At 41.6% G+C, this 27,667-nt stretch overlaps 1 protein-coding gene across 10 annotated transcripts in view; it reads left to right on the forward strand.

Moving 5' to 3' along the window:
- Positions 1 to 25,935, forward strand: part of prdm16 (PR domain containing 16) — a 177,798-nt gene extending 151,863 nt beyond the window's left edge. For 2 of the 10 annotated variants that reach the window (XM_038723516.1, XM_038723518.1), the window contains exons 4-16: positions 963 to 1,097; positions 6,009 to 6,111; positions 10,119 to 10,320; positions 10,446 to 10,611; positions 10,887 to 11,040; positions 11,597 to 13,277; positions 13,445 to 13,532; positions 15,384 to 15,556; positions 15,722 to 15,799; positions 16,499 to 16,668; positions 17,750 to 17,921; positions 20,984 to 21,241; positions 21,801 to 22,514. In XM_038723516.1, the coding sequence (XP_038579444.1) occupies positions 963 to 1,097; positions 6,009 to 6,111; positions 10,119 to 10,320; positions 10,446 to 10,611; positions 10,887 to 11,040; positions 11,597 to 13,277; positions 13,445 to 13,532; positions 15,384 to 15,556; positions 15,722 to 15,799; positions 16,499 to 16,668; positions 17,750 to 17,921; positions 20,984 to 21,241; positions 21,801 to 22,011 (3,591 nt within the window). In that variant the 3' untranslated portion in view covers positions 22,012 to 22,514. Of the gene's footprint in view, positions 1 to 962; positions 1,098 to 4,455; positions 4,763 to 6,008; positions 6,112 to 10,118; positions 10,321 to 10,445; positions 10,612 to 10,886; positions 11,041 to 11,596; positions 13,278 to 13,444; positions 13,533 to 15,383; positions 15,557 to 15,721; positions 15,800 to 16,498; positions 16,669 to 17,749; positions 17,922 to 20,983; positions 21,242 to 21,800; positions 22,516 to 22,535 lie in introns of those variants that run through there. The other 8 variants (XM_038723525.1, XM_038723523.1, XM_038723519.1 and 5 more) reach the window with 8 other exon arrangements.
- The last annotated feature ends 1,732 nt before the right edge of the window (positions 25,936 to 27,667 follow it).

Genomic DNA, 27,667 nt, shown 5'->3' on the forward strand with positions numbered 1-27,667 from the left:
TTGTAATTAGAGGAGTTGCTCTGTCTCAGGCCACTTCTCCCTGGAGGATTTACACAGGCTCAGTATCACATGCAGCGCTGGGGCGAAATCGGAGCTTCAACCCCAACTTGGTCGGGAGGGTGAGCTTAGGGGGTTCAGCGGAGCCGCCCCCAGATTCCCCAGCACTTCTGTACTCCACCACACACAAATTTCCAAAACACACACAAATGCTCTCGAAGGAGCCAGGAGTAGAAGACGGCAACTTTTCTGGCCTTTAAAATGTTTGCAGTCTCGCTGCGATCTCTGCTGTTTCATAAATGCTCTACTATCTCTTAGCAAATTTAAGGCCTTCTCATTCCGTGTCATTCAAAAATGTCATAATGTAGTTTTTTTTTTTAAATGGTCCCATTTTTATAATACATACATAAAGCATTGTAACCCTTTCCTGGGTTTCCCCCTCTCCTTGTGCTCCACAATAAGCCCCTCTTCTCTTCTTCTTCTCCTCCTCTTCTTCCTTCACCTCTACCTCCATCCTCCTTCATTCTCTGTGAAAGCGGGTAACGTGAAACCCGCTCTTGGAGTCTCAGGGGGGTGTAGGGGTTACAAAGGGTGATCAATATGTGCCAGAGAAAGTCTTTAGTAAAGTGAAAGAAGCCACAGTTTGTCTACTCCCTCCTCCTTTCTCCTCCTTACCCTCTTTCCTCTTCTTGTTGTCGGGATTGACAAGGTTAGGTGGCCCTAACACCCACTGACATGTTGCCTCTCTGTGTCTTAAAGTTGACTGACAATAAACTACTGGCACGGCCACCTCATGTGCACCTTCAAAATGATGCTTTTTTTTTTTTTTTAAAAAACCTCCTTGGAAAATGTAATTTATAGTAATATTCCAACTGATTTGGTAGGTGGTAGATGAAAGCATGTTGTTTGTTGTAAATGTCTTTTTTTTGGTCCCTTTTTTAATATCTCCTGTTGCTCTCCAACAGGTGGTGGACGACATGGGCAACGTCAAGTTTGCACTGGACACAGGCCCGGACGGCACCAGCTGGCTCAAATACGTCCGCTCCGCCCCGTCATTTGAGGAGCAAAACCTTGCCGCCTGTCACCTCACTGGAGACCAGGTGAGTGACATGACAGAGATGTCCCTGGTTGGATTTGTGGTCCAAGATATGAGAGAAACAGCACCATGTTGTCAGCAAGAGACAAGGGGCGGGAGTGGACACTGTGTTGATCTATCTGAATATGTGTGTGTCTGTGTGTCTGTGTGTGTGTGTGTGTGTGTGTGTGTTTACCATTGTGGTAGTAAAATGTGTGCGCTGGTAATGACCAAGGAATGGCTCTATTGTGTGTCTGTGGCTGGGCCAGTTGCCAATGCTGTTAGGAAATGACCCATGTAAAGAGGCTGAAGAATAGCCTGACACTCCTGAGTCCCATAATAACCATTATCCAATGCATGGCCTTCTTCTATGGAGGAGCAGTCTCGCTCCCTTTTTGCTTCTTATATCCTGTCCTCTCTCTCTCTAAAGAAACCTGGGTAAGGCATCGGATACTTTTGGAAAGATGCCCAGCCAGTGCCCATAAAATCCCAACTGCTTAACTAGGCCCTAACCCCAACCCCATGCAATGTGTGTGCCACAGTGTACCACTGCAATATATTAGCTTATTTTTCTGTTTCTGTTTATCCAGCAGAGGATGTGTTTTTTTCTTGTTTTTCTTTGCTGACTGTTGTCCTAGTTTCTGGAAATGAAATACCAGTGGTGTTACTCTGCTATTACTTGACACACATTTCACTTTCAGTTCAGTTTGGACTGTTACGATAACTCGCAGTCATGCACTAGGAAATACAAGACAAAAAAATTTATTTGAAGGAGCAATGACAATTAAAAACTGTCAGCTCAAAACAAACACATGGAAACGAACCAAGACAAAACAATCCCGGTATGACAGTAGCCAAATGCATCCATATGACTTGCCTGTGTGTTTCCACATTCATGTCACTCTGCACTTATTTGTTTCCTAATCCCTGCCTACATGGCTCTTTCCCCCTCCTGTCTCGGTCTCTAGCCGCCTGTTCCTTGCTGTCTTTGTATCCTTTCTCTGTCCTCATGTCTTGATCTGCCACCTGTCACTCTGTCACACCGAGGGGACAGGCTAGTGTGTCCATTTAAGCTTCAGACATTAAGCCTGACCGATAGAGAGAAAGGGAGCTTGGACCAAGTAAGAGAGGGAACACACAGGGGCCTCCGAGATTGACAAGCACCAATTGGCTGGCAACACCAACCCGTCTAATCCTTTTAAGATTTTCACATCAGTGCCCCCTGCCACTGCCACACAATGTCAAAGAAAGAATCAGGGCACTGCCGAAAATTGTGGAGAATTATCAGACCCAGAAAAGGCCACGTGCACGATTGTTTTTTGATGTGTTTTGCGGTTGTTGGTACTCAGCAAACGGCTTTGCTTTTGTTTGCCTGACCAGTTGCTTGGCGTAGTGGCTCACAGGTATGACCCTATCATTTATTTACAAACACCACACACGCGCATATACACAGCCACTCAGTGCTAAAATGTATAATTTAACAGACTATTCAGTGATTTTTCTTTCCTTTTTTTTGGATCAGCATGCACAATGCATGAGTTTATGGAAATATGTGCACACGGGGCAAATTCAAATGCAGGCAGTAACCTTTTAAAAAGCAAGTGGATAATTTATTTGTTTATTTGTTTGTCATTAATGATGTAAGATGAACAAATGTGTGCAAGATCATGCATAATTTAGATATTTATGGTCATGTAATAATTTGGTATTATTTTATATGTTTGTTTCCATATATCAGGTGCATTTAATAAATGTGCTCTGGACACAGTTTCTTTAGAAGTTCTGTTTGGCTTTGAGTGTTCCTAACAAGAGAAATGTGTGTGTCAAAAAGATGTACCAGTGCATTGTGTAGGCATCTGTGTACATGTGTGTATGTAAGTATGTGTGAGTTTGTGTGTGTGTGTGTGTGAGTTTGTGTGTGTGTGTGTGTATGTGTGTGTGTGTGTGTGTGCGCGTGTGTCCACCCCAATGAAATAGTTTCCATTCATTTAGAATGCCAACAATCACCCAAAACTGGGGTGTTCTAAGGCCAAGTTGCATGTACTGAAAGAAACGGCCGAGGTGGTGTGTGTGTGTGTGTGTGTGTGTGTGTTTGGTGGGTAGTTGATGTGGGTTTGAAGAGAAGACGAACCATGTCCACCTTCTTGTCAGTCCTTCATCTTTTGTGTTTTGGAGTGGAGCCCTTTCCAATGCTGTTTGATCTGCCCTTCTACCCCAGGATGGATCCATCAATAAATAGTGTGTGTGTGTGTGTGTGTGTATATGAGGCCACTGTGGGGGATTATTGTGGGCCCTACGGCTGGCATTGATCGATGAGGCATCTGTCCTCTGAACACTGGACAGAGATGGGAAGAGGTCAAGACAGGTCTGAGTGTGTGGGCCTCACTTGCACACACACAAACAACGATTCATAAAGATTGAAAATGCTGCAGAAACTACAAATATCAATTAGGAATATAATTAAAATTTCCTTGATTTATCAGCTGGCTGTATTCATTAAAAAGAAAAAGTGTGTAGGGCTAATCTTTGCTGATATATGCTAATCTATAATCCTGCCATAATAATAAGGACAACGTGTCATTAATTTCACAAATTAAGCTACTGTTAATGATTTAAAATAAATAGATGGCAAGGTAAATTACATATAAATATTGTTGAAGTATTTAAATAGAATATTGCAACTTTGTTCATTCTTGATAATTCATTGAAGTGTTTTTCTTCAATACATTTGCGTGTGTCCTGTATTGAAGGTATTCTCTTTGTTTTATTAGCTACAAATATAAATCAAAATAACTGAGGAAATAATTAATAATAATTAATAATAATTAAATTATGAATAGCTTATTTAAATAAACGTTTCATGGTGAAACCATAAAAAATAGACATTTTATTTTTTTACCAAAAATAAAACATTTACCAAAACAGTTTACCAGATTACTATTTTGACCCTATTTAATCCAAACCTGACCTCAGAGGTTAAAGAAATTGCAGTTATGTTTGGGCCAGACTGGAAGAAAGTGAACGAAATATTTTTTTCTGCATTTCTGCACAAAACTTTAACAACAATAAGCAGCAACTGATACATTGTCTGTGCTTATCTTTATGTTTTGTGTGCGCGTGCGTGTTTTGGTCCGCAACATGTTCGAGGGAGATAGAGTGTCTCAAGTCTCTGTCCGGCTGCTTTATCTATTATTTATATCAATAATAGATTTATCAAGAGGCCAAAGCGGCGGCTGGGATCGGAGATGCGGGGAGGGGTCTGCGCCGCAGATCCTTCAATCCTTTTGGCTGGAGATAAGACGAGGAGGAGTGGCCGACGGGTAACCGAGAGAGCACCAAGGGGCAATAGGGAATCACTAATGAGAGAGAGAGAGAGTCAGAAAGAGAGAAAGGGGGAGACTCATCATCATCAAAGACGCGCTCACTGACTAGATTAGAGAGTAGCCCAGCGGAGGAACGCCGGGCTTCATCCAACCAGAGAGAACGATCACCGACCGTCCGTAGCGCGCCGGGCCGTTCCGCGACATCCTCGCCCCGGCCCTGTCCGCTCCAGCGCCCCGCTCCCTCTCCGGTAGTCCTACTATGGGTTGTGTCGCTAACTCCACCGGGACTGAAGTGCTACTACAGCTGGAGGCTCTCCGCAGCGCCGCGCAACTTTCTCAACTCTTCCATCTCACGGAGAAAAGAAAGGTCAGGTCCAAACAGTGCAGAGAGGCTGCCGCAGCTGGTGTGTGAAGTCTGATGGTTGTAAATAGGTTACAAATAATAATGATAAGAAGAATAAACAGTACGTGATATTTTCACATTCTGCACTAAGTCGTGGAAGTTAGTTTCATTGGCCTTTATGAGTGTTTGCGTGGATGCCTCCGTGTGTGTGTATGAATGAGTGCTCTGGCTTCCTTGTTGTGGTGGCTTCGTTGAACTGGTGCAGAGCGCCCCCATGTGTTCAGAGATCACAGCTTCGGCATGCAGCTTGAAGTGACAGTTTGCGTTGTGGTTAATTGGAAAGCATGAAGCTATTTACTATTTTTTTTATTTGATAATTAGCCTATAAACGTTAATTGTGAGCGAGTTTAATTCATTTTCTTCAGTGTATATGTGTATGTAGGCTATAGGCTGAGCTTGTTTTGGTTCACAGATGTTCTATGTGTTGGATAGAGACTGGTTAAGGCCTCGGCTCAGAATGGCCTCGAATATTGCCATTATTTCGGTTTTCTTAGTTTTACTTGTCTTTAGTAGGCTACTAGCTAAAACCCATAGTCCAGCAGTAATTTATGACCGATCACACAAGTTTAAAAAATCAAATGAATAGTTGTATGTCGCCTAAATAAAGACCCGAAATTTCCCGGATTGTTGCAGCTGTAAATACAAAACAAAAAACGCTCGAGAGCAGCTGAGCGGTTTGTTGTTTATTTTCGTTTCACCCACCACTCTTCACACTGTTTAGACCCATTACAGCCGCATTTGTATCGTCTGGATCACGTCTACATTTTCTTTCTACGTGTGTGTGAATGTTTGAGTAATTGTTTATAAGAGAAGGCGGACCTGTGTTTTGTTTGTTTTCAAGTGATTCTTAAGACGGGACAGTTTATATTCGTTTTGTTTATTTCATTAAGTTCAAGTAAATATGGAATAGCCTGAAACAAATCATTGTGTTGTATCATATATTAAAATAACCCCTGACGACCAGGCTTTTAATTTGTGGGCCTAGAAATAAATTGTGAAATATGGTGAACATTTGTGAACAAGAGATGTTTTCATTACTCTGCTGTGTATCTTATTTTTATTACAATATTATTATGCTAATATTGTCAATTTCAACATTAGGCCCGTCTTTAACTGCGATAATAGATATGGGAAGGGGGAGGGGGGGGGGGGTCCATTAATTCCATCTTGACCTTAAGTTAAAGTCTCCCTCTCTCTTTCTCCCTCTCAGATTTATTATAAAGCTGTCCGGGACATTGAAGCAGGGGAGGAGCTTTTAGTGTATATGAAGGACGGGATTTTCCCCGAGGGATCCATGGCACCCAACCTACAAGGTAAGATTAATGCGCGTCATTAGCGCACATTTTAAACAAACTCCAACCTGCATCCTGTGCTGCTTTCGCGGCCAACACACTCCATAACCTCGCTAATGTGACGGGGAAAAAGACACCATCTCTCCCTTCAAGATCACCCCCCTAAAGAAATGTGAATTATTCGAATCATAAATTTCCAGGATGGAATTAAATCCCGCATTAAAGCATCTGGTTGAAGGCCGTTTTGGACCTGTCATTTAAAATAGCCCTGCCAATAATGAAGGCTAGTCTGGTCTGAATTGTGCGTTTATACAATGCTGCAATGTAATGGGCCTCTTTGCCTGAAATTCTGTATTATAGGGCATCAATGTCTTTTAACAGAAAGCCAAGATCAAACAGAAATTATTAGGAAGCCATATCCTCAAGACCTATATGGGAACACTCAGGACCTTTGAGACCAGATTTTGGAATTCTATTGATCACATCGGCCAAAGAATAATTATATCTTGTTATTCATAAGTCAAAGTTGCAGTTTGTCCCCAGAAATTCACCTAGGCATTTGTGGAATTTTTAGTGGCCTAATATAGTGTGAGACTCACGGGGATGGCCATGTGTTTAGTGACTTGATGCCCCTGGGAATCAGCTCCTGAGTTTAAAAAAACAACAACATACAACCCAAAACAGTTGATCAAACCTATTTTCTTGTTCTTAGTGGTACTTTTAATATTCATTTCCAAAAAGAATAACAAGCAGCACATGTGATCAAGCATTAAATTTATATATGAAAAAATAAGTGAAATCTCATCTCAGCCTTTCATTAATCATTTAATCCACTTTTAGCCCACATTTTTAGTTAGACATGTGTTAGAGAAAACAGTTATATTCCCTAACACTGGCTGTTGCATCATTTGTGATATATGCTATAGCCTAATTTTGGATATCTGTCTATGTATCTATCTTCTAAATAAAAGCCTTTGTATTTTAGTTTGATCTTTGCTGTCCTTATAACATTAATATTTGCAAGATTGTGTGCATTAAGTGCTCCCATACACCTTGCTGTGTGTACACTGTTGTCTGCAAATTGGCTCACATTTCAAAGTGCTTTATGTTTTTAGGTGCTCTCACCCACCCGTCTTCCTTCTGAATGGGTAACCTGATTCACTTTCAACCGTGCCTCTATACGTCAGACTGAATATGTCCAATGTTCTATCGTATAATCTAACTTGGACAGCTGTTCACTGTCGATCTGGGCTTTTCTTTCAAAATTCACTTAAGCGGAAAAGGGGCTGTAGTTCCGTTGTATTTCTTTAAACATCTTGGACTTATTGTGGTGAACTGCTGTTGTCAGGTAACATTGTTTTGTTGTGTTTCCAGTCTTTCTGGAACCAGGGATGAAAAAAATCTGATTACTCTTACTTGTCATTGATTATAAAATAGTGGAAGGGAAAACAAGACGTTCGTGAGATGGTTTGCAGTTCACCAGTTTTTCCCCCTGCATGATGCGCAGTTTATCCATAGATCTCTGTGCCAGAGGAGCAGGAGGAAACGGGAGCTTGAAGCGAGCTTGATTATTGAAAAGAAGCAGGTTGGCATGTTGTAGGCGTGCCTCAAAGATGGAGCAGACTTGTTCATCATGATTTGTTCAATTCCTCTGTGTGATTGTGTGCATGTAAAATATATAGAGAGAGGGAGGCAGACGGAGAGAAAAGAGAGACACTCCACCTGCCAGAATGTGTGTGTCAGAGCCAAAGCATTTGGCAGATTTGTGTGTTGGTGTGAGAGAGGGATGAAGACAGACAAAAAAAGTGTAACAGGTCATCTACTGTTTCAAGATCTTTATTTGTGAGTGAGACAGACAGACAGACAGAAAAGCAGAACGAGAGAAGGACAAAGAGTGAGACTGTCACCAACTGTAGGGATGAGAGTGTCTGTTTTGTGAGCTTATTTCTTTCTGTGTGTGTGTGAGAGAGAGAGAGAGAGGGAGAGAGAGAGAGAGAGAGAGAGAGAGAGAGAGAGAGCGAGAGAAAGGTAGCAGAGCTGAGTGGGAGCTTGGCAGTGCAGCCCTTCTCGCTGTGTCTGGCTTATCGGAGAAGGAATTTGAAGTAGAGGACTTGAGGAGTCCCCTGGGACCTCACCCATGCTCCCAGATTAGCTGCTAAACTGCACATAATTGTGCTTCCCTTCGTCTCCCAGAGAGCTATTAGTCTCCCCTTTATAACCCCACCACACCCCACCCCACACCACCCAGACCAGACTGACTGAAAAAACACAGGCACACACGCAAGCACCTTTATTTATCTGCATTCTCACTGAAACGCTCATACATGCACACCTGGGCATCCACTCAGATATTTTCTCAACACCCTTTTGCGAGAGGCGTCACAAAGTTTTTTTGTGACACACACACACACACACACACACACACACACACATACACACACATCCAAATTTTATTGTCACAGTGTATGAACCACCTCTTTTTTCCAAAAACATTGTCCACTCTTAAAGGTGACATACAAAAAGTGTCTCAGTGTTGAGTCTGATCTTCAGAGCAAATGATACCCAACTCTCTCACAGTAAAACACTTGCTGTCTGTGAAATGGAAGTGCACACTGGTGTCAAAGAGAGGGAGTTAGTTTAGCATTTGAGCTCAGTGTAATGGGCCATTGACCAGAAGGTCATTTATCCTTCTCCCCAAGGTCAGACACATTGATGTTGCTACACTAATGCCCTTTTAATGTGTACAAGAAGTTCCAGCTGGATAAATGGTCACATGCAGTAGAAACCAGGTGAGCCATGCACTGTAAGTCATTTTGGATAAACTCATTTAGCGCAGCTTGAAATGATGGATGGGCGTGCATGGCGTGTTGGAGACACCTGGGGGGGCGACTCAGGCGTCGGCCACTTGGGTCATGGCAAAGAGGGTATGGCAGGTTGGCGCTGAAATCACCATGGGGTTGGCGCCACTGTGCCCCTGCTTACCTCTGTTTCTTGTGGCTCATTCTTTTTGGAAAATGTTCGCATAAAAACATGCACACTCACACACATACACATACACACATGTATGCCTGTGCACAGAGAAACTCCGCTGGGCTTTCCCCTGATCTGTTGAACTTGGCGTCTGACTCAGGAACTTGCTATTGAAAAAGCTGGCCCAAGTTTTATGCATTTGACCTTGGTGGTGAGAAGTATTGTAAAGGTTATCAACATGGAAGGGGAGGACTGGCCCCTATTGTTTCCCCTGTGTGCAATTACACCTACAGTCTCAAGCAAACACTTGCTTTAACAAGCAATTACCTTTGTTAATGTAGGCTACATTTCACTGCTAATTGATTTCTATTTTATGCGAATGTCAATTGCAGGATTGTTTCTTTCACCATTTGAATGGTAGTCTATTTAGCTGTAATTAACACACAGATCGGTAGATTTGTGTTCTTGTGTAGTTGTATTAAAAGTTTTTATTTACAATTGGATATTTGGTAGTGCATCTTCATAATTGTTTCAATGTGCACAGCAAAGTTGGTTCTGTCTTGACTCCCATAAAATGTAGTTGTATTGTTATACATTAAAATCCAGTAGCCACAATTAAACATCCCTATGGAACTATTTAGTACCTATGATACAAAAAATATAAGAATCTACATTTGGTTTTTGTGAAGCTATAATTGGAGAATGTTACATTTGTTCTTTATCTTTATGACTTTATGACTTTATGACAGTTTAGTACATATTTGTGTGTAAAAAAACTGCTTAATTTTTATAATATACTACACATTATAGGATTATAGGATAAAGATATTTTGTTTAGGAAACATGGAACTGGAAAATGCAGTTAAGACAACAGGCAAAAATAAGGAATTTTGTAGGTTTTCTTTCATTGTTAACAGATTGTTGTTTTATTATTCAAGTCAAAAGTGTGTAAAAGTTTCCGTTGCGCATTGAAGGTGGATTTTGATGTGTATTATATATTTCAGGGAGCTCAATTGCTTGATGGCTAAACAAGTGTGTTTTTGCGTGTGTATGTGCAGACGAGCAGATGTACCGCTGTGAAGACTGTGATGAGCTGTTCTCCTCAACACTCGAGCTGCGGCGGCACCAGAAGTATTCATGCTCCAGTACAGGCTCCATCTTTGACACACTGAGAGAAGACTTCAAACAGGAACGTGAGGACAGCGACGAACCCGTCCACGAGTGTAAAGACTGTGAGAAGATCTTCCCAAATGAGTACAGGTACACAGACACGTGATAAAATATGTACAAGACAACACATTTCAACATATACAGTCCACTTAATCCAAATGTGACTTGGATGATTTTTTTTAATTCACTCACGAGCTTGTCCTCTCCTTATTAAGTCTGGGCCAACACATGATAGTCCATACAGAGGAGAGGGAGTACAAGTGTGACCAGTGCCCCAAAGCCTTCAACTGGAAGTCCAACCTCATCCGTCACCAGATGTCACATGACAGTGGCAAGCGTTTTGAGTGTGAAAACTGTGATAAGGTACAGCATACCCGGCACGTAAGTTGTGCACAGGACACACAGGCTTCATCTGCTTCAGAAATTCTGCTGGTTTAGTTTTTTAGTCTTCATTCATAATGGTACTGGACATATATTTAGTAATCCTGAAAGAATGTTTATTGTATATATATTAAAGCAATGAAAACTGTATATTTCCATTATATTTCCACAATGCTAATAATGGCAAAATATAATACAAAAAGGGGAAATATCAAATGTTTGCATTGTCAATTATGGCGTACACTGCATTTTTATATGCTTATTTGATATTTCAGGTGTTCACAGATCCCAGCAACCTTCAACGCCACATCCGCTCCCAACACGTGGGGGCACGTGCTCACACATGTCCTGAGTGTGGCAAGACCTTTGCCACCTCGTCAGGCCTCAAGCAGCATAAGCACATCCACAGCAGTGTTAAACCTTTTATCTGTAAGTGAGAGCTTTGGAAGATAAATACCGCATTATTCTTACCAGTCCATTTATTTGACACTTCTTTTCATTCTACCTCATCTACTTCTCTATCACTCTGCAGTCTCTTTCTTCTCCATGTACACCAGCTTTTTTGTCCTTTTTACATTGTTTGAACCAAGCTCACAGTTTTCTGTTGCTATTAATTTAATGATATACTGTAAATAATAAATATATCGCTTATGCTTTTTTTTCTAGACAAACTTTTTGACATGTAGTTAAATTTGTTTGGATAAATATGTTTTAATTATGTATCAGAGACCTATCTTTGCTCTCTTTAAGGTAATTAAATACATATATATTTTATTAACTTTCTTGCACATGTTGAGTTATTATTGGGCAGTAAAATACATACAGTGTAAACACAGTAAATCAGAAACTTTGGCAAGTAGTTGGTTTAATTCATAGAAAACAGTCATTTCTAGAGCTATTTCATCTGCAGTTTCCATTCAGATGTATATGTTGCTGTTGATTTGGTATACAAAGTTAGAGACAGTGTTAAAATGGGTTTAACCAGGCCCTGATGGGCTGCGTCTTTTTGCTCCCCCAGGTGAGGTGTGCCACAAATCATACACCCAGTTCTCCAACCTTTGCCGCCACAAACGTATGCATGCTGACTGCCGCACCCAGATCAAGTGTAAGGACTGTGGGCAGTTGTTCAGCACTACCTCCTCCCTCAACAAACATCGTCGCTTCTGTGAGGGCAAAAACCATTATGGCTCTCCAGCAGGGATGTTCAACCCTGGCATCCCCATGAGCTCCAGCCCCATCATGGCCAAGGCCAAGTCTCACCATCCTCACCTTGCAGGTCTAAACCAGTCAGGTTTAGGCTTCACTGACTACTTTCCCTCTCGACCTCACCCTCACGCTGGCTTGCCCTTTTCCACAGGACCTCATGGCTTCCCATCCCTCCCACATGGTTTCCCAGGTATCTTCCCCCCATCATTGTATCCCCGACCACCTTTATTGCCAGCCAGTTCATTGATAAAGAACCCTCTGGGTTGCAGCAGTCAGGAGGTGAAACTGCCCCGGAGTCCCCTAGATGCCCCTCCTCTGTCCCTGGTTAGCTCCACAAACAGCAATGGAGGCCACAGTTTGAGTCAGTTGGAAGACAAAGAGAAAGAGAACAAACTGGATTTGTCTTCTAGTGGAGAAGCCAAACCTAAATCGAAGATGGCAGACATGTCTGATTGTAGTGACCTTGAAGACGTTAATACCACAAGTGGGACAGATTTGGACACCACCACTGGTACTGCTTCAGGTGACGGTTCTGACCTGGATAGTGATGGAGAGAGTGAACGTGAGCGAAGTGGTAAAAGAAGGAAGCCGTCTGGGACTGTGTCAAGTCAAGAAGGTCACCAGATAGAAGACACAAACAGTGCGTTGATATCAGCCGTGTCTTGTTCGGGGAACCTTGCTATTGATCGTCCCTTTCTCTCTTCTGCATCATCCCAGCACTCCTTCTTCCCTCCGCCTGATGAGCAAGCCCTCCCGCCCACCACTGCAAATGCCAATTCAGCCACCACAGATTCCATTAAAGCCATCGCCTCTATTGCTGAGAAATATTTTGGTCCAGGTTTGATTGGTCTTCATCAGGAGAAAAAGATGGGTCCACTGCCCTACCATTCCATGTTTCCCTTCCAGTTCCTGCCTAACTTCCACAACTCCCTCTATCCCATCGGCGCTGATCGAGGGGCCCTCAATCCTAGCATGTTCTTTAAGGCAGAGCCCAAGTCACCTCGTGAGCAGCTGCACAAGATGGTTTCTGGTGTACCAGGAGCTCCTGCTTCCACAGCAGAGTCACCATTTGATCTCACCACAAAGCCCAAGGACACCAAGGTAGCTCCTTCTACCCCAACAAACCCCTCAAACCCCAACAGTACTTCTGGGAGCAGTAGTGGAACTTTAGCAATATCAAGTGGTGAAGAACAGCCGTTGGACCTTAGCATTGGCAGCCGGAACCGTGGTGGTCATAATGGTGTGGCAGCTGAGCCACAAAATAGAAAAAACCACATCTTTGGAATTGGAAAGGGGGTCTCTATCAAGGATGAAACCCCAGCTGGGTTTCCACACCCTCATTCCCAGTTACTGCACCAATCCTCAATGTCCCAGCACCAGCAGCCCCAGGCACAGCCACACCAGCCGCCACCCCTGCACTATGCCAAGCCATCAGCATTCTTCATGGACCCCATATACAGGTATTTCAGCCCCGATTAGACCAGAAACTGCTATTTCCACATGACCAACATCAACGCTTTTATGTTCACACGCTGAAGAAGGTAGAGGTTGACGTTTAGTGTTTGGTTGGAGATTGTAGATGAACTCTGACTTTGGTACGTAACCCTCTTCCTTGTTGTTGGTCCAGCAGGGTGGAGAAGAGGAAGCTACTCGACCCTGTAGGAGCTCTGAAGGAAAAGTTCCTCAGGCCCTCACCACCACTCTTCCATCCACAGGTAGGCTTACAGCACACACACACTTTTCAGATCTAGGAAGGCACTTGGTATAATCTTAAGTAGAAACAATAAACAGTTCTGTGAACAGAAACTACAGCAAGGGAATACCAAACAGGGGAATTGACCTCCAGATATTGCATACAGGCTGATTATTCCCAGATGTTATCGACTATTATTTTCAAACCATGTATTATGTGAAAATACCTCAGTCCTGCCTCCCACGCTGCTGCAACCTGAATTGATAGGGCCCTACGCACCATCATTCCACAGTGTTGATGTTATTTTCTCAAGGGTTCTGTATGATTTCTTCCTTTGTTTACTGAATGGCGCCTGTGTACCTCGTCACTTCTACCTATTTCAGAAGACACGGTCTGTTATCGCAGCCCCTTTGATAATCAGTCACATTGTTCGACTGTCCCCAGACCCTCCCTACCTCTACAAATCTTGATTACAAGGAATGATAGTATTAATAAAAGAGAGAATAATAACCGTTTGAATTGTAACAAGCTGCCTCTCTTGGCCATGCTAATCTTAGTTGTGGCATTGTTTCGTGGACTGGGAGCCCACAGGCCAGCTAATAACTCAACCCCCTCCAAGTTTTTTTTTCTCTGTGGCTGGCTGGCTGGCTGGCTAGATAATAGCACCGTGTCCATCAAGGACATCCTGTGTTTGTCTCCAGGAGAATGGGGGGCTCTCGTTGGGGAAACGGTTTAATCTGACCTGGAAATCTGTGTCCTCTATCAACCGTGACTTTGCAATACACTCATTTGGTGCATATGCAGATAGATGCATTTACACATGAACATGCATTTGTATATATGACATTACTTAGTTATTCCTTTACAAATTAGTGACATACAAGCTAACATTAATTACATTCACCCTTATGACCCACCCATATTCCTCTAAAACACTGTATTATTCATAATAGGATGATAATGATATGATCTGCCTTTTTGAAAGCATCACCTCGTAATTGAGCAGTGGCCCCAGGATGAAATGTTTTCACAGGCTCCCATGTAAAAACGTCTCGTATCAGATTGTCTCAGCTGTGATACTCCCGGTGATACAAACACAATACCTCCACTAATTCAGTCTCATGACGGAATCACCCACTCCCCCTCCACCCGTTCTCAGACTGCGAATAAACACATTGAGACGGAGTGTCTGTCCCTGTGTCTCTCCCGTCCCGTATTCACTAAAAAAGGAAGGATGTAAGCTGTTTTTGGCAAATAAACTCCCACATAACTGGCCCCCTTTGTTCACAAGCTTCTGGGGGAAGGGAAGCGGCTATCAGTTGGGGGTATCTCAAACTATATTGTACAGCTCCAATCGTGGCTCTTGAATGCCTCATTTAGGCAGTTTGACGGCCTGCAACAGTAGCTTTGGCAGAAAAAGGTAAGAGGTAGAGAACAAAGCACTGGCTAAACCTTGGAGGGGAGGGTGTACGGATGGGGCTACTGAAGGAACAGTACTCGAGCACTTGTGAATGTGTTATAGGTCATGGAGGTTACTAGCGTTTAGCACAAACATTAAGGCTAACCTCTGATATACTGCTTCCTGAAAGCTTCCGCTCTCTGTCTCTTTCCCTCACTCCCTGTTTTTTTGACATTGTGTCATTGTGTCTTTGTTTCTAGTGCTTCTCTTTTAACACAAACACACACACACACACACACACACACACACACACACTCACTCGTGTATATATATGTGTATATATATGTGTATATACTTTTCTTAAGGTTTGATTAAAAATCAAACCAATTTCTGTAATGACATTGCTGAACAGCTGTACTGGGGGGAAAAATGTGATCTTTTGATTCGCATCTCCTTATTCTCCTTTCCTATCAGATGTCAGCCATGGAGAACATGACAGAGAAGCTGGAGAGCTTTGGTGCTCTAAAACTAGACGCACCACCCAATTCACTGCAACACTCGGCTCATCCACTCTTCAACTTCCGCTCACCGCCACCTTCCCTCTCAGATGCCATCCTCCGCAAGGGCAAGGAGCGTTACGCATGCAGGTAAGTGTCCTGTGGTGCAGTGTGGTATATGTGTTTTTGTTTAGATGTTAACATACATAAAACTTAATTATGTTACATGTTACAATGTTTGCAGTGACGATACCATTGCTCAACCATCTTTACTTACTTATTTTTCCTTGCTTTTCTGTCCTTCCTGCCCTCCAGGTACTGCGGGAAAATCTTCCCTCGTTCAGCAAACCTCACCAGACACTTGCGGACACACACAGGGGAACAACCCTACAGGTATTCTATTCTAGTTCAGTCTAGTCTGTTACCTTTATGAAAGGCTCTTTGCTCCCAAAGATGCTCTCGTTGATATTTTTCCCTTTGTCTGGTTGTCTTACTGCCAAAATATCCAATAATCTATCTTTGTTTTATTTTAAAAAAGATGCTGTATTGGTATCAAGAGCCAAACATGAGTGATCCATTCAACCGTAAATTTTGTTTCTTTGTCATTATAAAATTCAGTGTGTCAGTATCAGTTACATTCATTAAGTTACAACAGACAGTTTTTAGCTATGTCTGGCCTATTTGTACTTAAGAATAAGAATGATCCCCATGACTTCCCTGTGGTATAAAGACAACAGAGGGATCAGACTGGAAATTGGTTTTGCCAGATGCCCTGAGTTGAGGTACTGGATCCGATCGGAGAATGAAAACATCATTAGTTAATAATGAAAACTGAATTTAACAAAATACCTTTTGTCTTCGCAACCACTATGTAGTTTCAATTAATATCATTTTTTTAACTGACTCTGCAGGACTGTAGCTCAGAACTGGCAGTTTATTTGCAAGTATTTATCCTAGTATTATTTTTTATTTTTTTATAAAAAAGGTCAGCCATAAGGATTGTCTGGACGGGTTGACGGGCAGTCCCTGCCCACTAAGCCACTCTGCTGCTCTTTTAACCCACATTCACATGCTCCTGTTCTCCTTTGGCAGGTGTAAATACTGTGACCGCTCATTCAGCATCTCATCCAATCTTCAACGCCACGTTCGCAACATCCATAACAAGGAGAAACCCTTCAAGTGTCACCTGTGCAACCGCTGCTTTGGTCAGCAAACCAACCTGGACCGCCATCTCAAGAAGCACGAGCATGAGAACATTCCTGGTCAGTTTGCAATATCTATGATTCGGGGGGAGGGGGACCTGGTATTTTGTGTTATGTTATTGGACTGAATAATGAAGGGCTCGCATTACCCATTTTGAAGATATTAAATCTTCACCTTAATAAATGTTTAGCATGGTGCTGCAAATTATTTAAAGTAGGAAGACCATTATTTAAAGAATTTTCACTTGCTTTTCCTACAACGTTGCCAAAAACATCCTTTTTATGTCCTTTTTATGTTTTATGTCCAAAGTGACACCCTAATAAAACAAGGCAACACAATTGGTTTCCACCTTATGCTACTTATTCCCAGTGAAGCCGTGACATCACCAACATACAAGCTAAATTTCTCAAATACCAAGGGATGCCATTGTTTGACATGAGTATGTTATTAAGAGGCAATTCATAAACCCATTCATTGTGCCTGACTGACCAGATGTTTTGTTTCTTGCTGTATCCTTGATTAGAGTCAAACTGGAGTAGGCAATAACATCTGCTAAAATTATTCAGTGTAAATTGCAAAGATACAGACTAGGAAAATTGACTAGCTTCGCTGGCAAAACAGTATATTTGGAGTATATTATATTTTCTTCATGTTATATCCACTCCAACGTTATCCTTAACTTAAACACAAATTTTTTTTTAATTTAAACCCTTAAATCAAAGCAAATTAGCAAAAGAAAAATGCAATACATTGTCTCCAGTAGCCTAATATGAGTATGTAAATGTGATATTCCTCTACATACTTTTCAGGAAAGGATTATGTAAAAACATTCAGGAAATTGCAAGAATACAAATGTCAAAATGTAACAAGGCTTGTCTTCTGCACTTCGTCACTGAACATTATCCTGTTTGTCAAAATATGTTCATGTCCATTTTTGAACCAAACCAATCAGCTTTTTGATGTGATATTAAAATGTGAAGACAGTGTAAAAATTTCCTTAAACTCATCTATTATGTATGTCTGATGATCATCAAACTAATCCCGCTGATGTGTTTATGTGTGTGTGTGTGTGTGTGTGTGTGTGTGTGTGTGTGGTGGGCTGGTGTGCATGTGTATGGATTTGTACGCTTTCCCCAACAGTGAGCCAACAGTCCGGGATGCTTTCCAACCTAGGAACCACCATCTCCTCCCCAAACTCCGAGCCAGACAATCATGCACTTTTAGATGAGAAGGAGGACTCGTACTTCTCAGAAATCCGCAACTTCATTTCAAACAGTGAGATGAACCAGGCCTCCAGCTCCACGGATAAGAGGTAACAAGAAAAGTTGCTTGCACGGGCCACATTTGTATTGTGATTTTTGCAAAGACCTTCAGTGATGACATTTGATCCATGAGCATAACCCTGTACTCTTCATGCCAAACTTTACTTCTTACCTGAACCTCATCCTAAATCTAAATGTAAAACTAACTCTGAAGCAAAAAGAGCTGGTGAAATTAACTCACTTTGAAAAAAATATTTCTTCTCTTATCATGACATGTGGTCCAGACAGGTATGGAAAAGCAGGAACAAACACACATGTTGTCAACTAAAAGCAACAGTGCTCTTACTACTTCTTCCTTCCCTCCCTCCCTGCACACAGCATCATAGTGTACATGCTAGTACTTGGTGCACAGTGATCTCTAGTGGCGTGATTTTGTATGGTAATAGTCAGAGTTGAGTCCTAATTCCATACCACATACTAACAGTAGGTTAGGATGAACCGTTTAATCTGCAACAGCAACTTTTAAATGCCATTGCTAATTACATTGTAATTTGCGGCCACATGACCCGATCCCGGATTAGCGGAAGATAATGGTAGATGGATGGATGTTAATTAAATATTACAAAAATAAAACAAAACGTTTTTTTTTCTTTCCATCTCCAGTTTGATACATTTCAGCCATATCACACATTTTATTAAAACTCTCTTTGTGACAAATAGCAATTTATACCTGCTGTATGCTTCTGTAATTAGTCAATTACTCTGCTTACCAGTAACTCTAGCAGGAGTGATCATCCTGTGTGTCTTTTTTTCCTGCACTCTAAGAAACACAACTTGCTTGGAAAACTATGAAAATGGCTAGGTCTATTTTTAAACCTAACTGCCAATGGACAAAAAGCTTTCTGCTTTGAGTCCTGAAATGCTTTCAATGTTAGTAGCTCAGTTGGTGGGAAACTTTCAGGCAAGAGAGGGTATCGGAAAAGAAAAGGAGGATGAAATGTTTTTCTCTTTCAGTCAGTGGTTTGCCTCTTTCCTTGACTCTATATACTCTTCATCTCTTCCTCTTTCAATGTGAATTCCTTTCGTGTAGTCTCACTTTCTGTCTGTCTCTTCTTCCATCATCCCCCCTCCTTCTTGTCAACACGCATTATGGCCAGCAGACCCAGTGGCAATTTAGCCCCTCTGCCATCTGGGATCAATACCGAGTCTCATCCACAACAAGCTGGTCTGACATTTTAATATCTGTAATTCAGGCTAAGTATTATGCTTTCTGTCCTCCCACCAGACAGCCCACTGTTTATTCTCCCTCTGAGTGACTGAAGTCAAAAGCCGAACACAAACACACATTCATGGATGACTATCTGTAATCGCTCTTAACCGCCCTCGCAACATAGTTTCTTCCCCTTTTAAAAAATTTCAGCTTCATAGCCAGTCAAAATAGAAGTCCATGGTAGGTTTTGTTTTCACATGAAAACTTTGTTTGACCAGTTTTCAAGCTGGGGACGTCGTAGATGCTGATACAGCACTGCTTTTCTGAGGGTGGGAAGTTTCAAACAAAAAAGTTAGAGGTTTTAGATGTACACAGATATTGCCAGCGCGCAGTGGAGGTATTTGTCTCCTCTGGACCATAGTCCAGGTCATAATTAGGGCTGGAATGAGGATCCAAGCTATGGCTTGAGCTCTATGGTTTGGATAAAACTACATTTGGAGCTAGTTCCTTGTCTGGGACTGGGCTACAGTGGCTGGCAGTTTGAACCCTGAGGGGGACTCAGGTTGAGGCACATATCTAGGAGATCCACTGATGATGGAGCTCTTCCCCCTTACCGATATATCCATACCCCCAGCCCGCTAACACAAACACCCAACTGACGTGTTTAGACTAAATGACAAAATCCAGGGCCCCCTATGTCAGAGCTACGCTTCTTTCTCTGTACACAGACATGGACTTTTCCCCCGCCAACCAGCTCTGCAATTTGATTATGGTGATATTTAATCTAGATTGAAAGAGGAGAACTTTTTCCCCCCTAAAGTCCCCCTAACCGTATTTACCCACCCACTGTGTGTGACCCAATCCTGTCCCTGTGCACCCCTTCCCAGAGGTAATCCTGTCTGATTTGATAAATGTCCACTGTGTGGCAAAAAAAGGAAAGGGTAAATTTGCCGTCCCAGAGGAAATGATATCATGAGCCATGACATCGTGGTCTGGGGGTGATGGAGGGGGGAGTTTGGGATACTGGCTGGAAAATGTACAGATGGCAGGTCATAATGGTGGTGTGCTGATAGCCTGTTTGCAGATCAGCCATCGTCTTCCTTCAGTCACACAAAGTATGTTCCACCATTACAGGGTGTAGAGGAACCAGTCTGAAGCGGGCCATCTCCTGCTCTGTTTCTGAGGAGCTGGCCAATTAATCATGTGTGGCCCGTTTGAAAAGTGCTCCAGGCAGACTTTCAGCACCCATGTTGTTTGTGTGGACACTGGAATTGGACTATGCATGCTGTCAACACATTATTTATGTTTCTCTCTCTGCTTGTGATGAGTCACGCCTTTAGATGGTTGGGAAATGGTAACAGCCTCCCTGCTCAAGACTGGACATAGCGCTCAGAGAACAAACTAAAATAATAAGTCCTTCTCACTTTTGGATTATTGTTGGTAAACAATAAAAAGAGCACTCAGCAATGTGAATTTGCAAATTTGTAAAAAGAAACATTTTTAAAATCAAAGCAGTAGAACCAGATATTCTCTCTTTTTAGTTCCTCTATGCATCTTTGAAAAACCCTGGGTACTACATCTTTTTTCTTAAGGCCTCCTTGACTGGCTAGGTAGACTGCTCACATCATACAGTTCTTCCAGAAACTAAGAGAGCTGGCTAAAAGTTGCTCTAAGAGGCAGAAACGTCTAGAGACAGTTATTATTTTTGCCTTTCACAATTTTAGAAACTTTTTTTTTTGCTTTTGTAATAATGTTTGAGAATATGCAGCGCCTCAGACTGGATAAATAGACCTTTACATGAGTTCTAAATGCCTGTGTCTTATACTGAAATGTCACTAGTGTGGGAGGAAAATTGTTTTTCTGAAACAGTAACACTTCCTGTCTACTTTCATCCCTCTGTAGATCAGACCAGGCAGAGGAGGAGCAGCCACCAAGCCACAGTTTGTCCAACTCCAAACTAGGGCTCCAGGGCCTGGAGGAGGAGGAAGAGGAAGTGGAGGGCGACGATGAAGAGGAGGAGGAAGGCAGCCTGACAGAGAAGTCTCACGACGAGGCGCCCGAGTCCCCGAGTCCCGTCACAACAGGAGTGTATGAGGAGGACGAGGAGGAGGAAGAGACGGAGACGGCTCCTTTAGCTATGAGCTATGAACACACTCGCAGGTATTCATTTCGTTAACTATAGAAAGCCGCATAAGTTGAGGGTTCATGGACTCTTTACATGAATCTAAATTCAACAACCACAGCAATTGTACACCATATATTGTTTCTATAGACAAACATCTATTTATGTTTAAGCCCTTTATAGATTCTTTTATTGTAACTAATGTCAGTACTAAAACAAGGCTACACCCTAAGAAGGATGGACAGAAGGAAAACATAAACTGAATATTTAGATTCCCTTCACAGATACCCAAAACTCAGTTTAAGTTTAGCAAATGTGGGGTCAGCTTCTCCTACTCTTCTCTCCTTTTTCCTTTCCAAATTTATTCCCTCTGCCTGTCCTTTTATTAATCGTACCTCTCCTTTTCTCTTCTCTTCATGTTATCTTTCACCTAAACTTCCTCCTTTAAATTTCAATCCCACCTCCATTACAATCACTTTCCCTCTATCTCCTATGTCCATCTTTACATCCATTTACTCATCCATTCATCCACCAATCCACCATTCAATACTGCCCTATTTCTGCCATCCATCCATCCATCCATCCATCGGTGTGCAGGTGTATAGAGGAGCAGGGGTCTCTCTTGGACCTGGAGGGTCTGCCCAGCTTTCCCAAGAGCCTGGAGGGGTTACGTAAAGCAGCCAGTGAAGAGCAACCCTTTGATGTTAAAGACATATTTAACACTTCGCTAGAGTCGGAGGCATTGAAAGAGACATTGTACAGGCAGGCTAAAACCCAGGTATGTGACTGGCTTTTGGATGTCCTCTAAAAGAGGGAGGGACAGAATAGACTTGTTCTGATAAGACAGGAGGAAGGGCAAAGTGTGTCCTGTGCATAAATAGATAAAGGGCTGAGATCCTTTCACATTTTCAGGTGCTTGATAAAAGAAAAGGTGGCTGAAACTGTAGCTAAAAATCACCTCTTGTCCTGCCCCCCTCACGTCTTTTCCTCTCTCTTAACCTACTAACATATTACCTATAAACTGCTCTTATCTCTTCTGTGACCTTCAGCCCAACACATTCTAATGACGCATAATTACAATTGATATTATAATAACCAGTGGTCTGGGAACATGGCAACATTGCCAGAGGAGCAAGAAAGCCAAGCAGTTAGACAATCTTATAATTACTAATAGAAATAATGGCCAAAGCTACAGAAATTAGACCTAAGGTGTAATAGATCAAAATAGTCATTTATTTTTCTGACAGGTCACTGGACAAGAGAAAATTTGTGTTTGAAAACATTTAACCATACAGTTTCCTCTTTTTAAAAGTCACCTGTTTTCTCCCGCAGGCTTATGCAATGATGCTGTCTCTCTCAGAGAACAACCCTTTGCACGCGCCCTCCCAGAACTCTCTGGATGCTTGGCTGAGCATGGGAGGTGGACCGTCTGAGACAAGCAGCTTTCACCCGCTCAACCACATCTAGATGAGAGAGAGAGGAAGAGAGAGAGAGAGGAAGAGTAGGAGAAACATAAGTTTTGCAAATGGGTAGATACAAGAGACTGGTTGGACGTGAATATTGAGAATATGTGGAGACCGGAGAAGAATTCAGTGTCACATACATTCAAGATAGAAAGAATATATTTGTGTGGATATGTGTGTTCATTTGTGTGCGCGTGTTTGTGTGTGAGTGTGAGAGAGAATGAGGAGGGGGAATTTGTCCCTATAGGTGAGGTGTCTCGCAAGACTCTATCAAAGAGAAAGCACTGCTAAGCTCCTGTTGATGTGAAGGACATGATGAATGCTTCTCAACAGCATTAACACTCTGCATTTTTCCTCCAGTCCACAAGGCTCACCCCAGCACCACAGAGACCCTACGTAAGGCTCTCTTAAAGACACTTAATGACGAGTATGTCTCTAAAGTCTGTGTACACGGCCTACTACAAGCACTGCAGCATCAGCACTGCATTAGCACTGAGTGTCCACAAGGTGGTGGTGTTTCACTAGGAACATAGTGGGCGCGTGCACTATTGTCTCCAGGTTTCCGCCACCAATCATGGGCAACTCATTTACTGATCTTGTTTCAGTTATAACTGCAGAATCAACATTAGCACCACACTAAATGTTACTTGAGGAAATGACAGTTCCAGTAGTTGGTTGATTTTTTTGAGTGATTACATGGTGAATGATGTTCAATGTTCAAATGTGCACAGCAACTGGTGATTTTAATGAGTTATGTGGGACACTAGCCGTTGTAACTGGTTACCCAATTTGATCATGCTGAAAATGAATTTAAATCATACTCAAAGAATGAGGAAAGTCTTTCTCTGCTTGTTTATTTCATCGTCATTTGTTAATTTTATTTTAGTTTCTTTCCTCTTAGATACCACAGTATTGTTTCTTTGTAGGCACCACCGTGCTAAATTGTTAATATAATTATTTTAGAGAAGGACCAAAATTGTATGATATTGTCATATGATGTACAAAATAACCTAGATGTTCATAGCAAGAGTGGTATGTGCCAAATAACCCATAGAAAATGTTTTGTTCTCTGACAATCATTTCATTTCCAAGGGGCTTGCCTTTGCTGTCATAGTTTGTTTGTTTTTTCTTACTACGCTCTTATAAATTTGATTTCTGAAGTGTGTGTATGTATTTATTTTTGGTTGTTTTGTCATGACTGGAGGAGTAAAAATGAAGAAAAGTCATTTTATCCCTCTTTTCTTGTTGCTGAAGGAATGAACGCCTACCAGAACACGAGGGAGATTCTGAATCTCTGGTTTTGATGCGTTAGTGTGCCAAAATGGAAAGAACCCATGAAATTAATTGTTTTATTTATAGTGAAAGATAGTTGTAGTTAGTTTTAGATCCTATTTGGCATTGTAACGTCCTGCAGTGTTTAGTTGTTGTTTTTTTTATTCAGTTCAACCCAGTATGCTGAATGCATCTTATTCAAATCGCTTCAAATATTATGGGGGGGCGTCCAGACCTGGACAATTTTCACTATAAATGTCAGAAAGGGGCATTACATTGTCAAACTATTGAATCTAACTAGTTTCTACCACATTAAGCTCCCTTTTCCCTCTGTTTTTCATTTGATACATGTAGTGTAACCAGTGAATATTTTCTTTTAAATTAGTTGTCCTATATAACACAATCCAAAAGTCTAAAACGGTCATATCTGCATGAACATCTGGTCTTCACTGCATTGGAGTGACAAAATTGCTGGTCATGCAAGAAATAAGGCAAGGACTCATGAGACCAAAACAAGAGAGTCAACTAAACACAGATAGTGTTAAAACACACTGTCATTCTGCTGGTCCATCCTTCCAACACATGTAAAAAAAACAAGAGTCTACTTGATTCTAGATGGGGAAAAGAGAAACACTTGATCATGAGTATAACTTTATATTCCCTGTTCTACTTGTGAGATCATACTGAAAGCTCTACAAGGTAGCTGTGCCATGGAGGGCATGAGTCATTTACTGTAGATAACTGTAGATAGCTGCAGGAGGCAGGGGGGGGTAAGCATTGTTGATCATTGTTGCCTTGATCCTTCCTGCGTACTGGGACTTTCAGAACTAGGCCTGATGCTGTATTTTCAAATTTAACCATATGGGTCCAAGCCATAAATTGATCAGGCTTACGTCTCTAGAACTTAGAACACAGATACATTTTCTGGCTAGTTTCACTTTTAGCAAATGAGCAACTCCTGCTCAATAGGAGAAATAAAATAAAAAAAATCTGAAACAGAAGCACTGTAATTTTTCTTCACCACAGCAGGTGGTAGTGTGATGCTAGGACTGATGTGTCATCTCATTTTTCTAAAGACAGAAGTCTTTTTTTTATATAATTCTACTGAATGAGATTTCATTCATGGTAAACACATTGTTTTCCAACTCATGGTTATAAAATGTAAAGACTTGGGTTGCTAAGTTTTTAGTTGACTATATGTAGTAATTCATGTCATGGACTACTGTAATAAGTACGCGCTGTGTAAAGCAAAGGAATTGAAGGCATTGAAGTATTCCATTTTGCCAACTTCAGAAAGTATTCTGGCAGATGGTCGCTGACATATGTTTCAGCATGATAGAACATGGTTGCTGTTTTCCCCCCACTGTTACAGGAGATAGTAAAAATATACATATTGTTTCTTTTTAACTGTATAGTATTTTAAAGAATGAAAAACAATGATGCATTTGTCTGAAGAAAAAAATCATTGAAAAATATGGGTTTAAATGGATGGTGCTTGTTTTGTTTGAATCTGAGTTGTATATCGCCTCTGTTATGTTTATTGAAAACAAACAAAAAAAAGATATTGTGCATGACGTGTTTAGCAGTCATAATGATGTCCATTTGTGAAATGTGTATCAAATCAAAAAATGAGAAAAAAAGAAAAGAAAAAAATAAATCCGTAGATGCACTTATTGTACATGTGGTTAGGTTAGTAGGTTTGACTTCAAGTTCTTGACTGCCTTACAGGTGGCTCTGAAAGACATAGAAAAGACTTGTGGGAGAAGACATAATGAAAAACAATAAAGGATTGTAGAGTAATATTGAACAATTCTGAAATTGCAGTTCTTTTGATGCTTGTGATTATTGAAGATGTACTTTAGAGAAATTTCATTGAAAAGATATGACTCTGATGTTAATTCTGTAGAATAGCAATGTATACCAAATGTAATCTTTCCAATGCTATGAAGAATTTATACATGAAATTGATATGCAATAAAACCTGTGTGCTTTTTAAATGAGCTGTCCACTGTGTATTTGTAAGCTATAAGTGAATCTGTTAAAGTATTTTCCCTATCATTATTTATCATATAGGATCAGCTAAAGTTCAAACAATAAGTCGATTAATTGTTTAAGTCATTTATCAAGCAAAACTTACAAGCATTTCCTAGTTCCAGCTTCTCAAATTTGACGATATGCTGCTTTTCTGTTTCTGTGACATTTACAGCCACATCCAAAATAACCACATAGCTATAACCTATTAAAATGGGTTGCGTCACAATGTAGAGTAAAGATACAACTGAAAATGTACACCATTTCTGAGCAGGTGTTAAATCATTCTATATTACCCACTGACATGGTGAAAGGGTAGAAAAAGAGGAGAGAGAATAATGATAGAGCTAGATAAAAGGTGTGTTAATATTATTGTGAATTCATGGGACTCTGACCTCGTTGCAATGGTGCACTAGCGGGGGCCACAGTGAATGGAAACATGTAGGACAGCAGCGATGTGGAGGGACAGTAAGGTGTCAGACCTTATAAATATTTTCTTTGACACTGTACAAACTAAACTTGAAGGGTCCTATAGTAACCAGTCTGTATTTGAGATGCTAACCTTTGTGGCCTCCAAGTTTACAGCAGAGGTGGGACCAAGTGATTGTTTTAGAAGTCACAAGTAAGTCTGAAGTCTTAGCACCAATCCCAGCTGACATCGGGCAAAAGGGAGGGTACACCCTGGACAGGTCACCATTCCATCGCAGGGCCACACATAGACAAACAACCAGTCACACTCACACCTAAGGACAATTTCGGGTCACCAATTAACCTATTGTATTGGCAGTGGAGGAAGCCAGAGCACCCAGAGAGAACCCACACAGACAGGGATAACATGCAAAGTGCACACAGAAAGGCTGGGGTTTGAATCCACAACCTTCATGCTGTCAGGTGACAGCACTAACCACTGCACCAGTGTGTTGCCCGTGTGCAGCACACATTTTTTTTTAATATCATAATTTAGATTTGGGCTTGGGGGGTTATCAAGTCAGTTGGAGTCAAAAGGCTCAAGTGAAATCAGGAGTCATTTGTGTTAAAGTTAAAGTCAAAGTCGAGTTGCAAGTCTTTGTGAACTGCATGTGAAGTTTTATTCTTCTGTTCATGCAAGTGTCAGGATAAGGTTGAGTGCAGATGCAGGTGAGCAGCCACCTATTGCCGACCACTACCCTACAAAATCTACAAATCACACACAGTCAATGAATGCAAATTAGATACAAAGCATTGGGCTCTGGTCTTGTGTCTGTGGAGACAGCAGTGGAGGATATGTACAGTCCAGAGTTTTGTGCTACACCAATGCTCCTCATCACTCAGGCCTAACCCTAACCCCCTGGGGATAGGGTAGGGGCATATGATCCCTCACTTTTATGGTTAGAGATTGATTTTCATACCAACATCCTGCCCTTTTAATGCTCAGCCACCATGATGTAAATGAGAGAAGAGAGGCGCTTGATGAGCTTTCAGTTATTATTGTGAGCCTTCTCAGAGCAGCAAAATTGAGGGCAGCTGCCAATGGTGTGGCAGGGACTTTGGCCCTGGGTCTTGCATCTGAGGCTACATACAGACTGCCCTACCTGACAGGAGGAGGTTGTAGGGGCTACATGGCATCTGAGAGGAGGATTTAGTATTAATATACTCCCAAAAACAAGAAGAACGAACATCGGTCAAAGGTAAGGTAATAAAGCACAGTGCATATCTAAC

This window comes from Micropterus salmoides, unplaced genomic scaffold (genome assembly GCF_014851395.1).
Source record: "Micropterus salmoides isolate LMB-PRFRI ecotype aquatic unplaced genomic scaffold, ASM1485139v1 Ms_hic_scaffold_16, whole genome shotgun sequence".
NCBI lineage: Eukaryota > Metazoa > Chordata > Actinopteri > Centrarchiformes > Centrarchidae > Micropterus > Micropterus salmoides.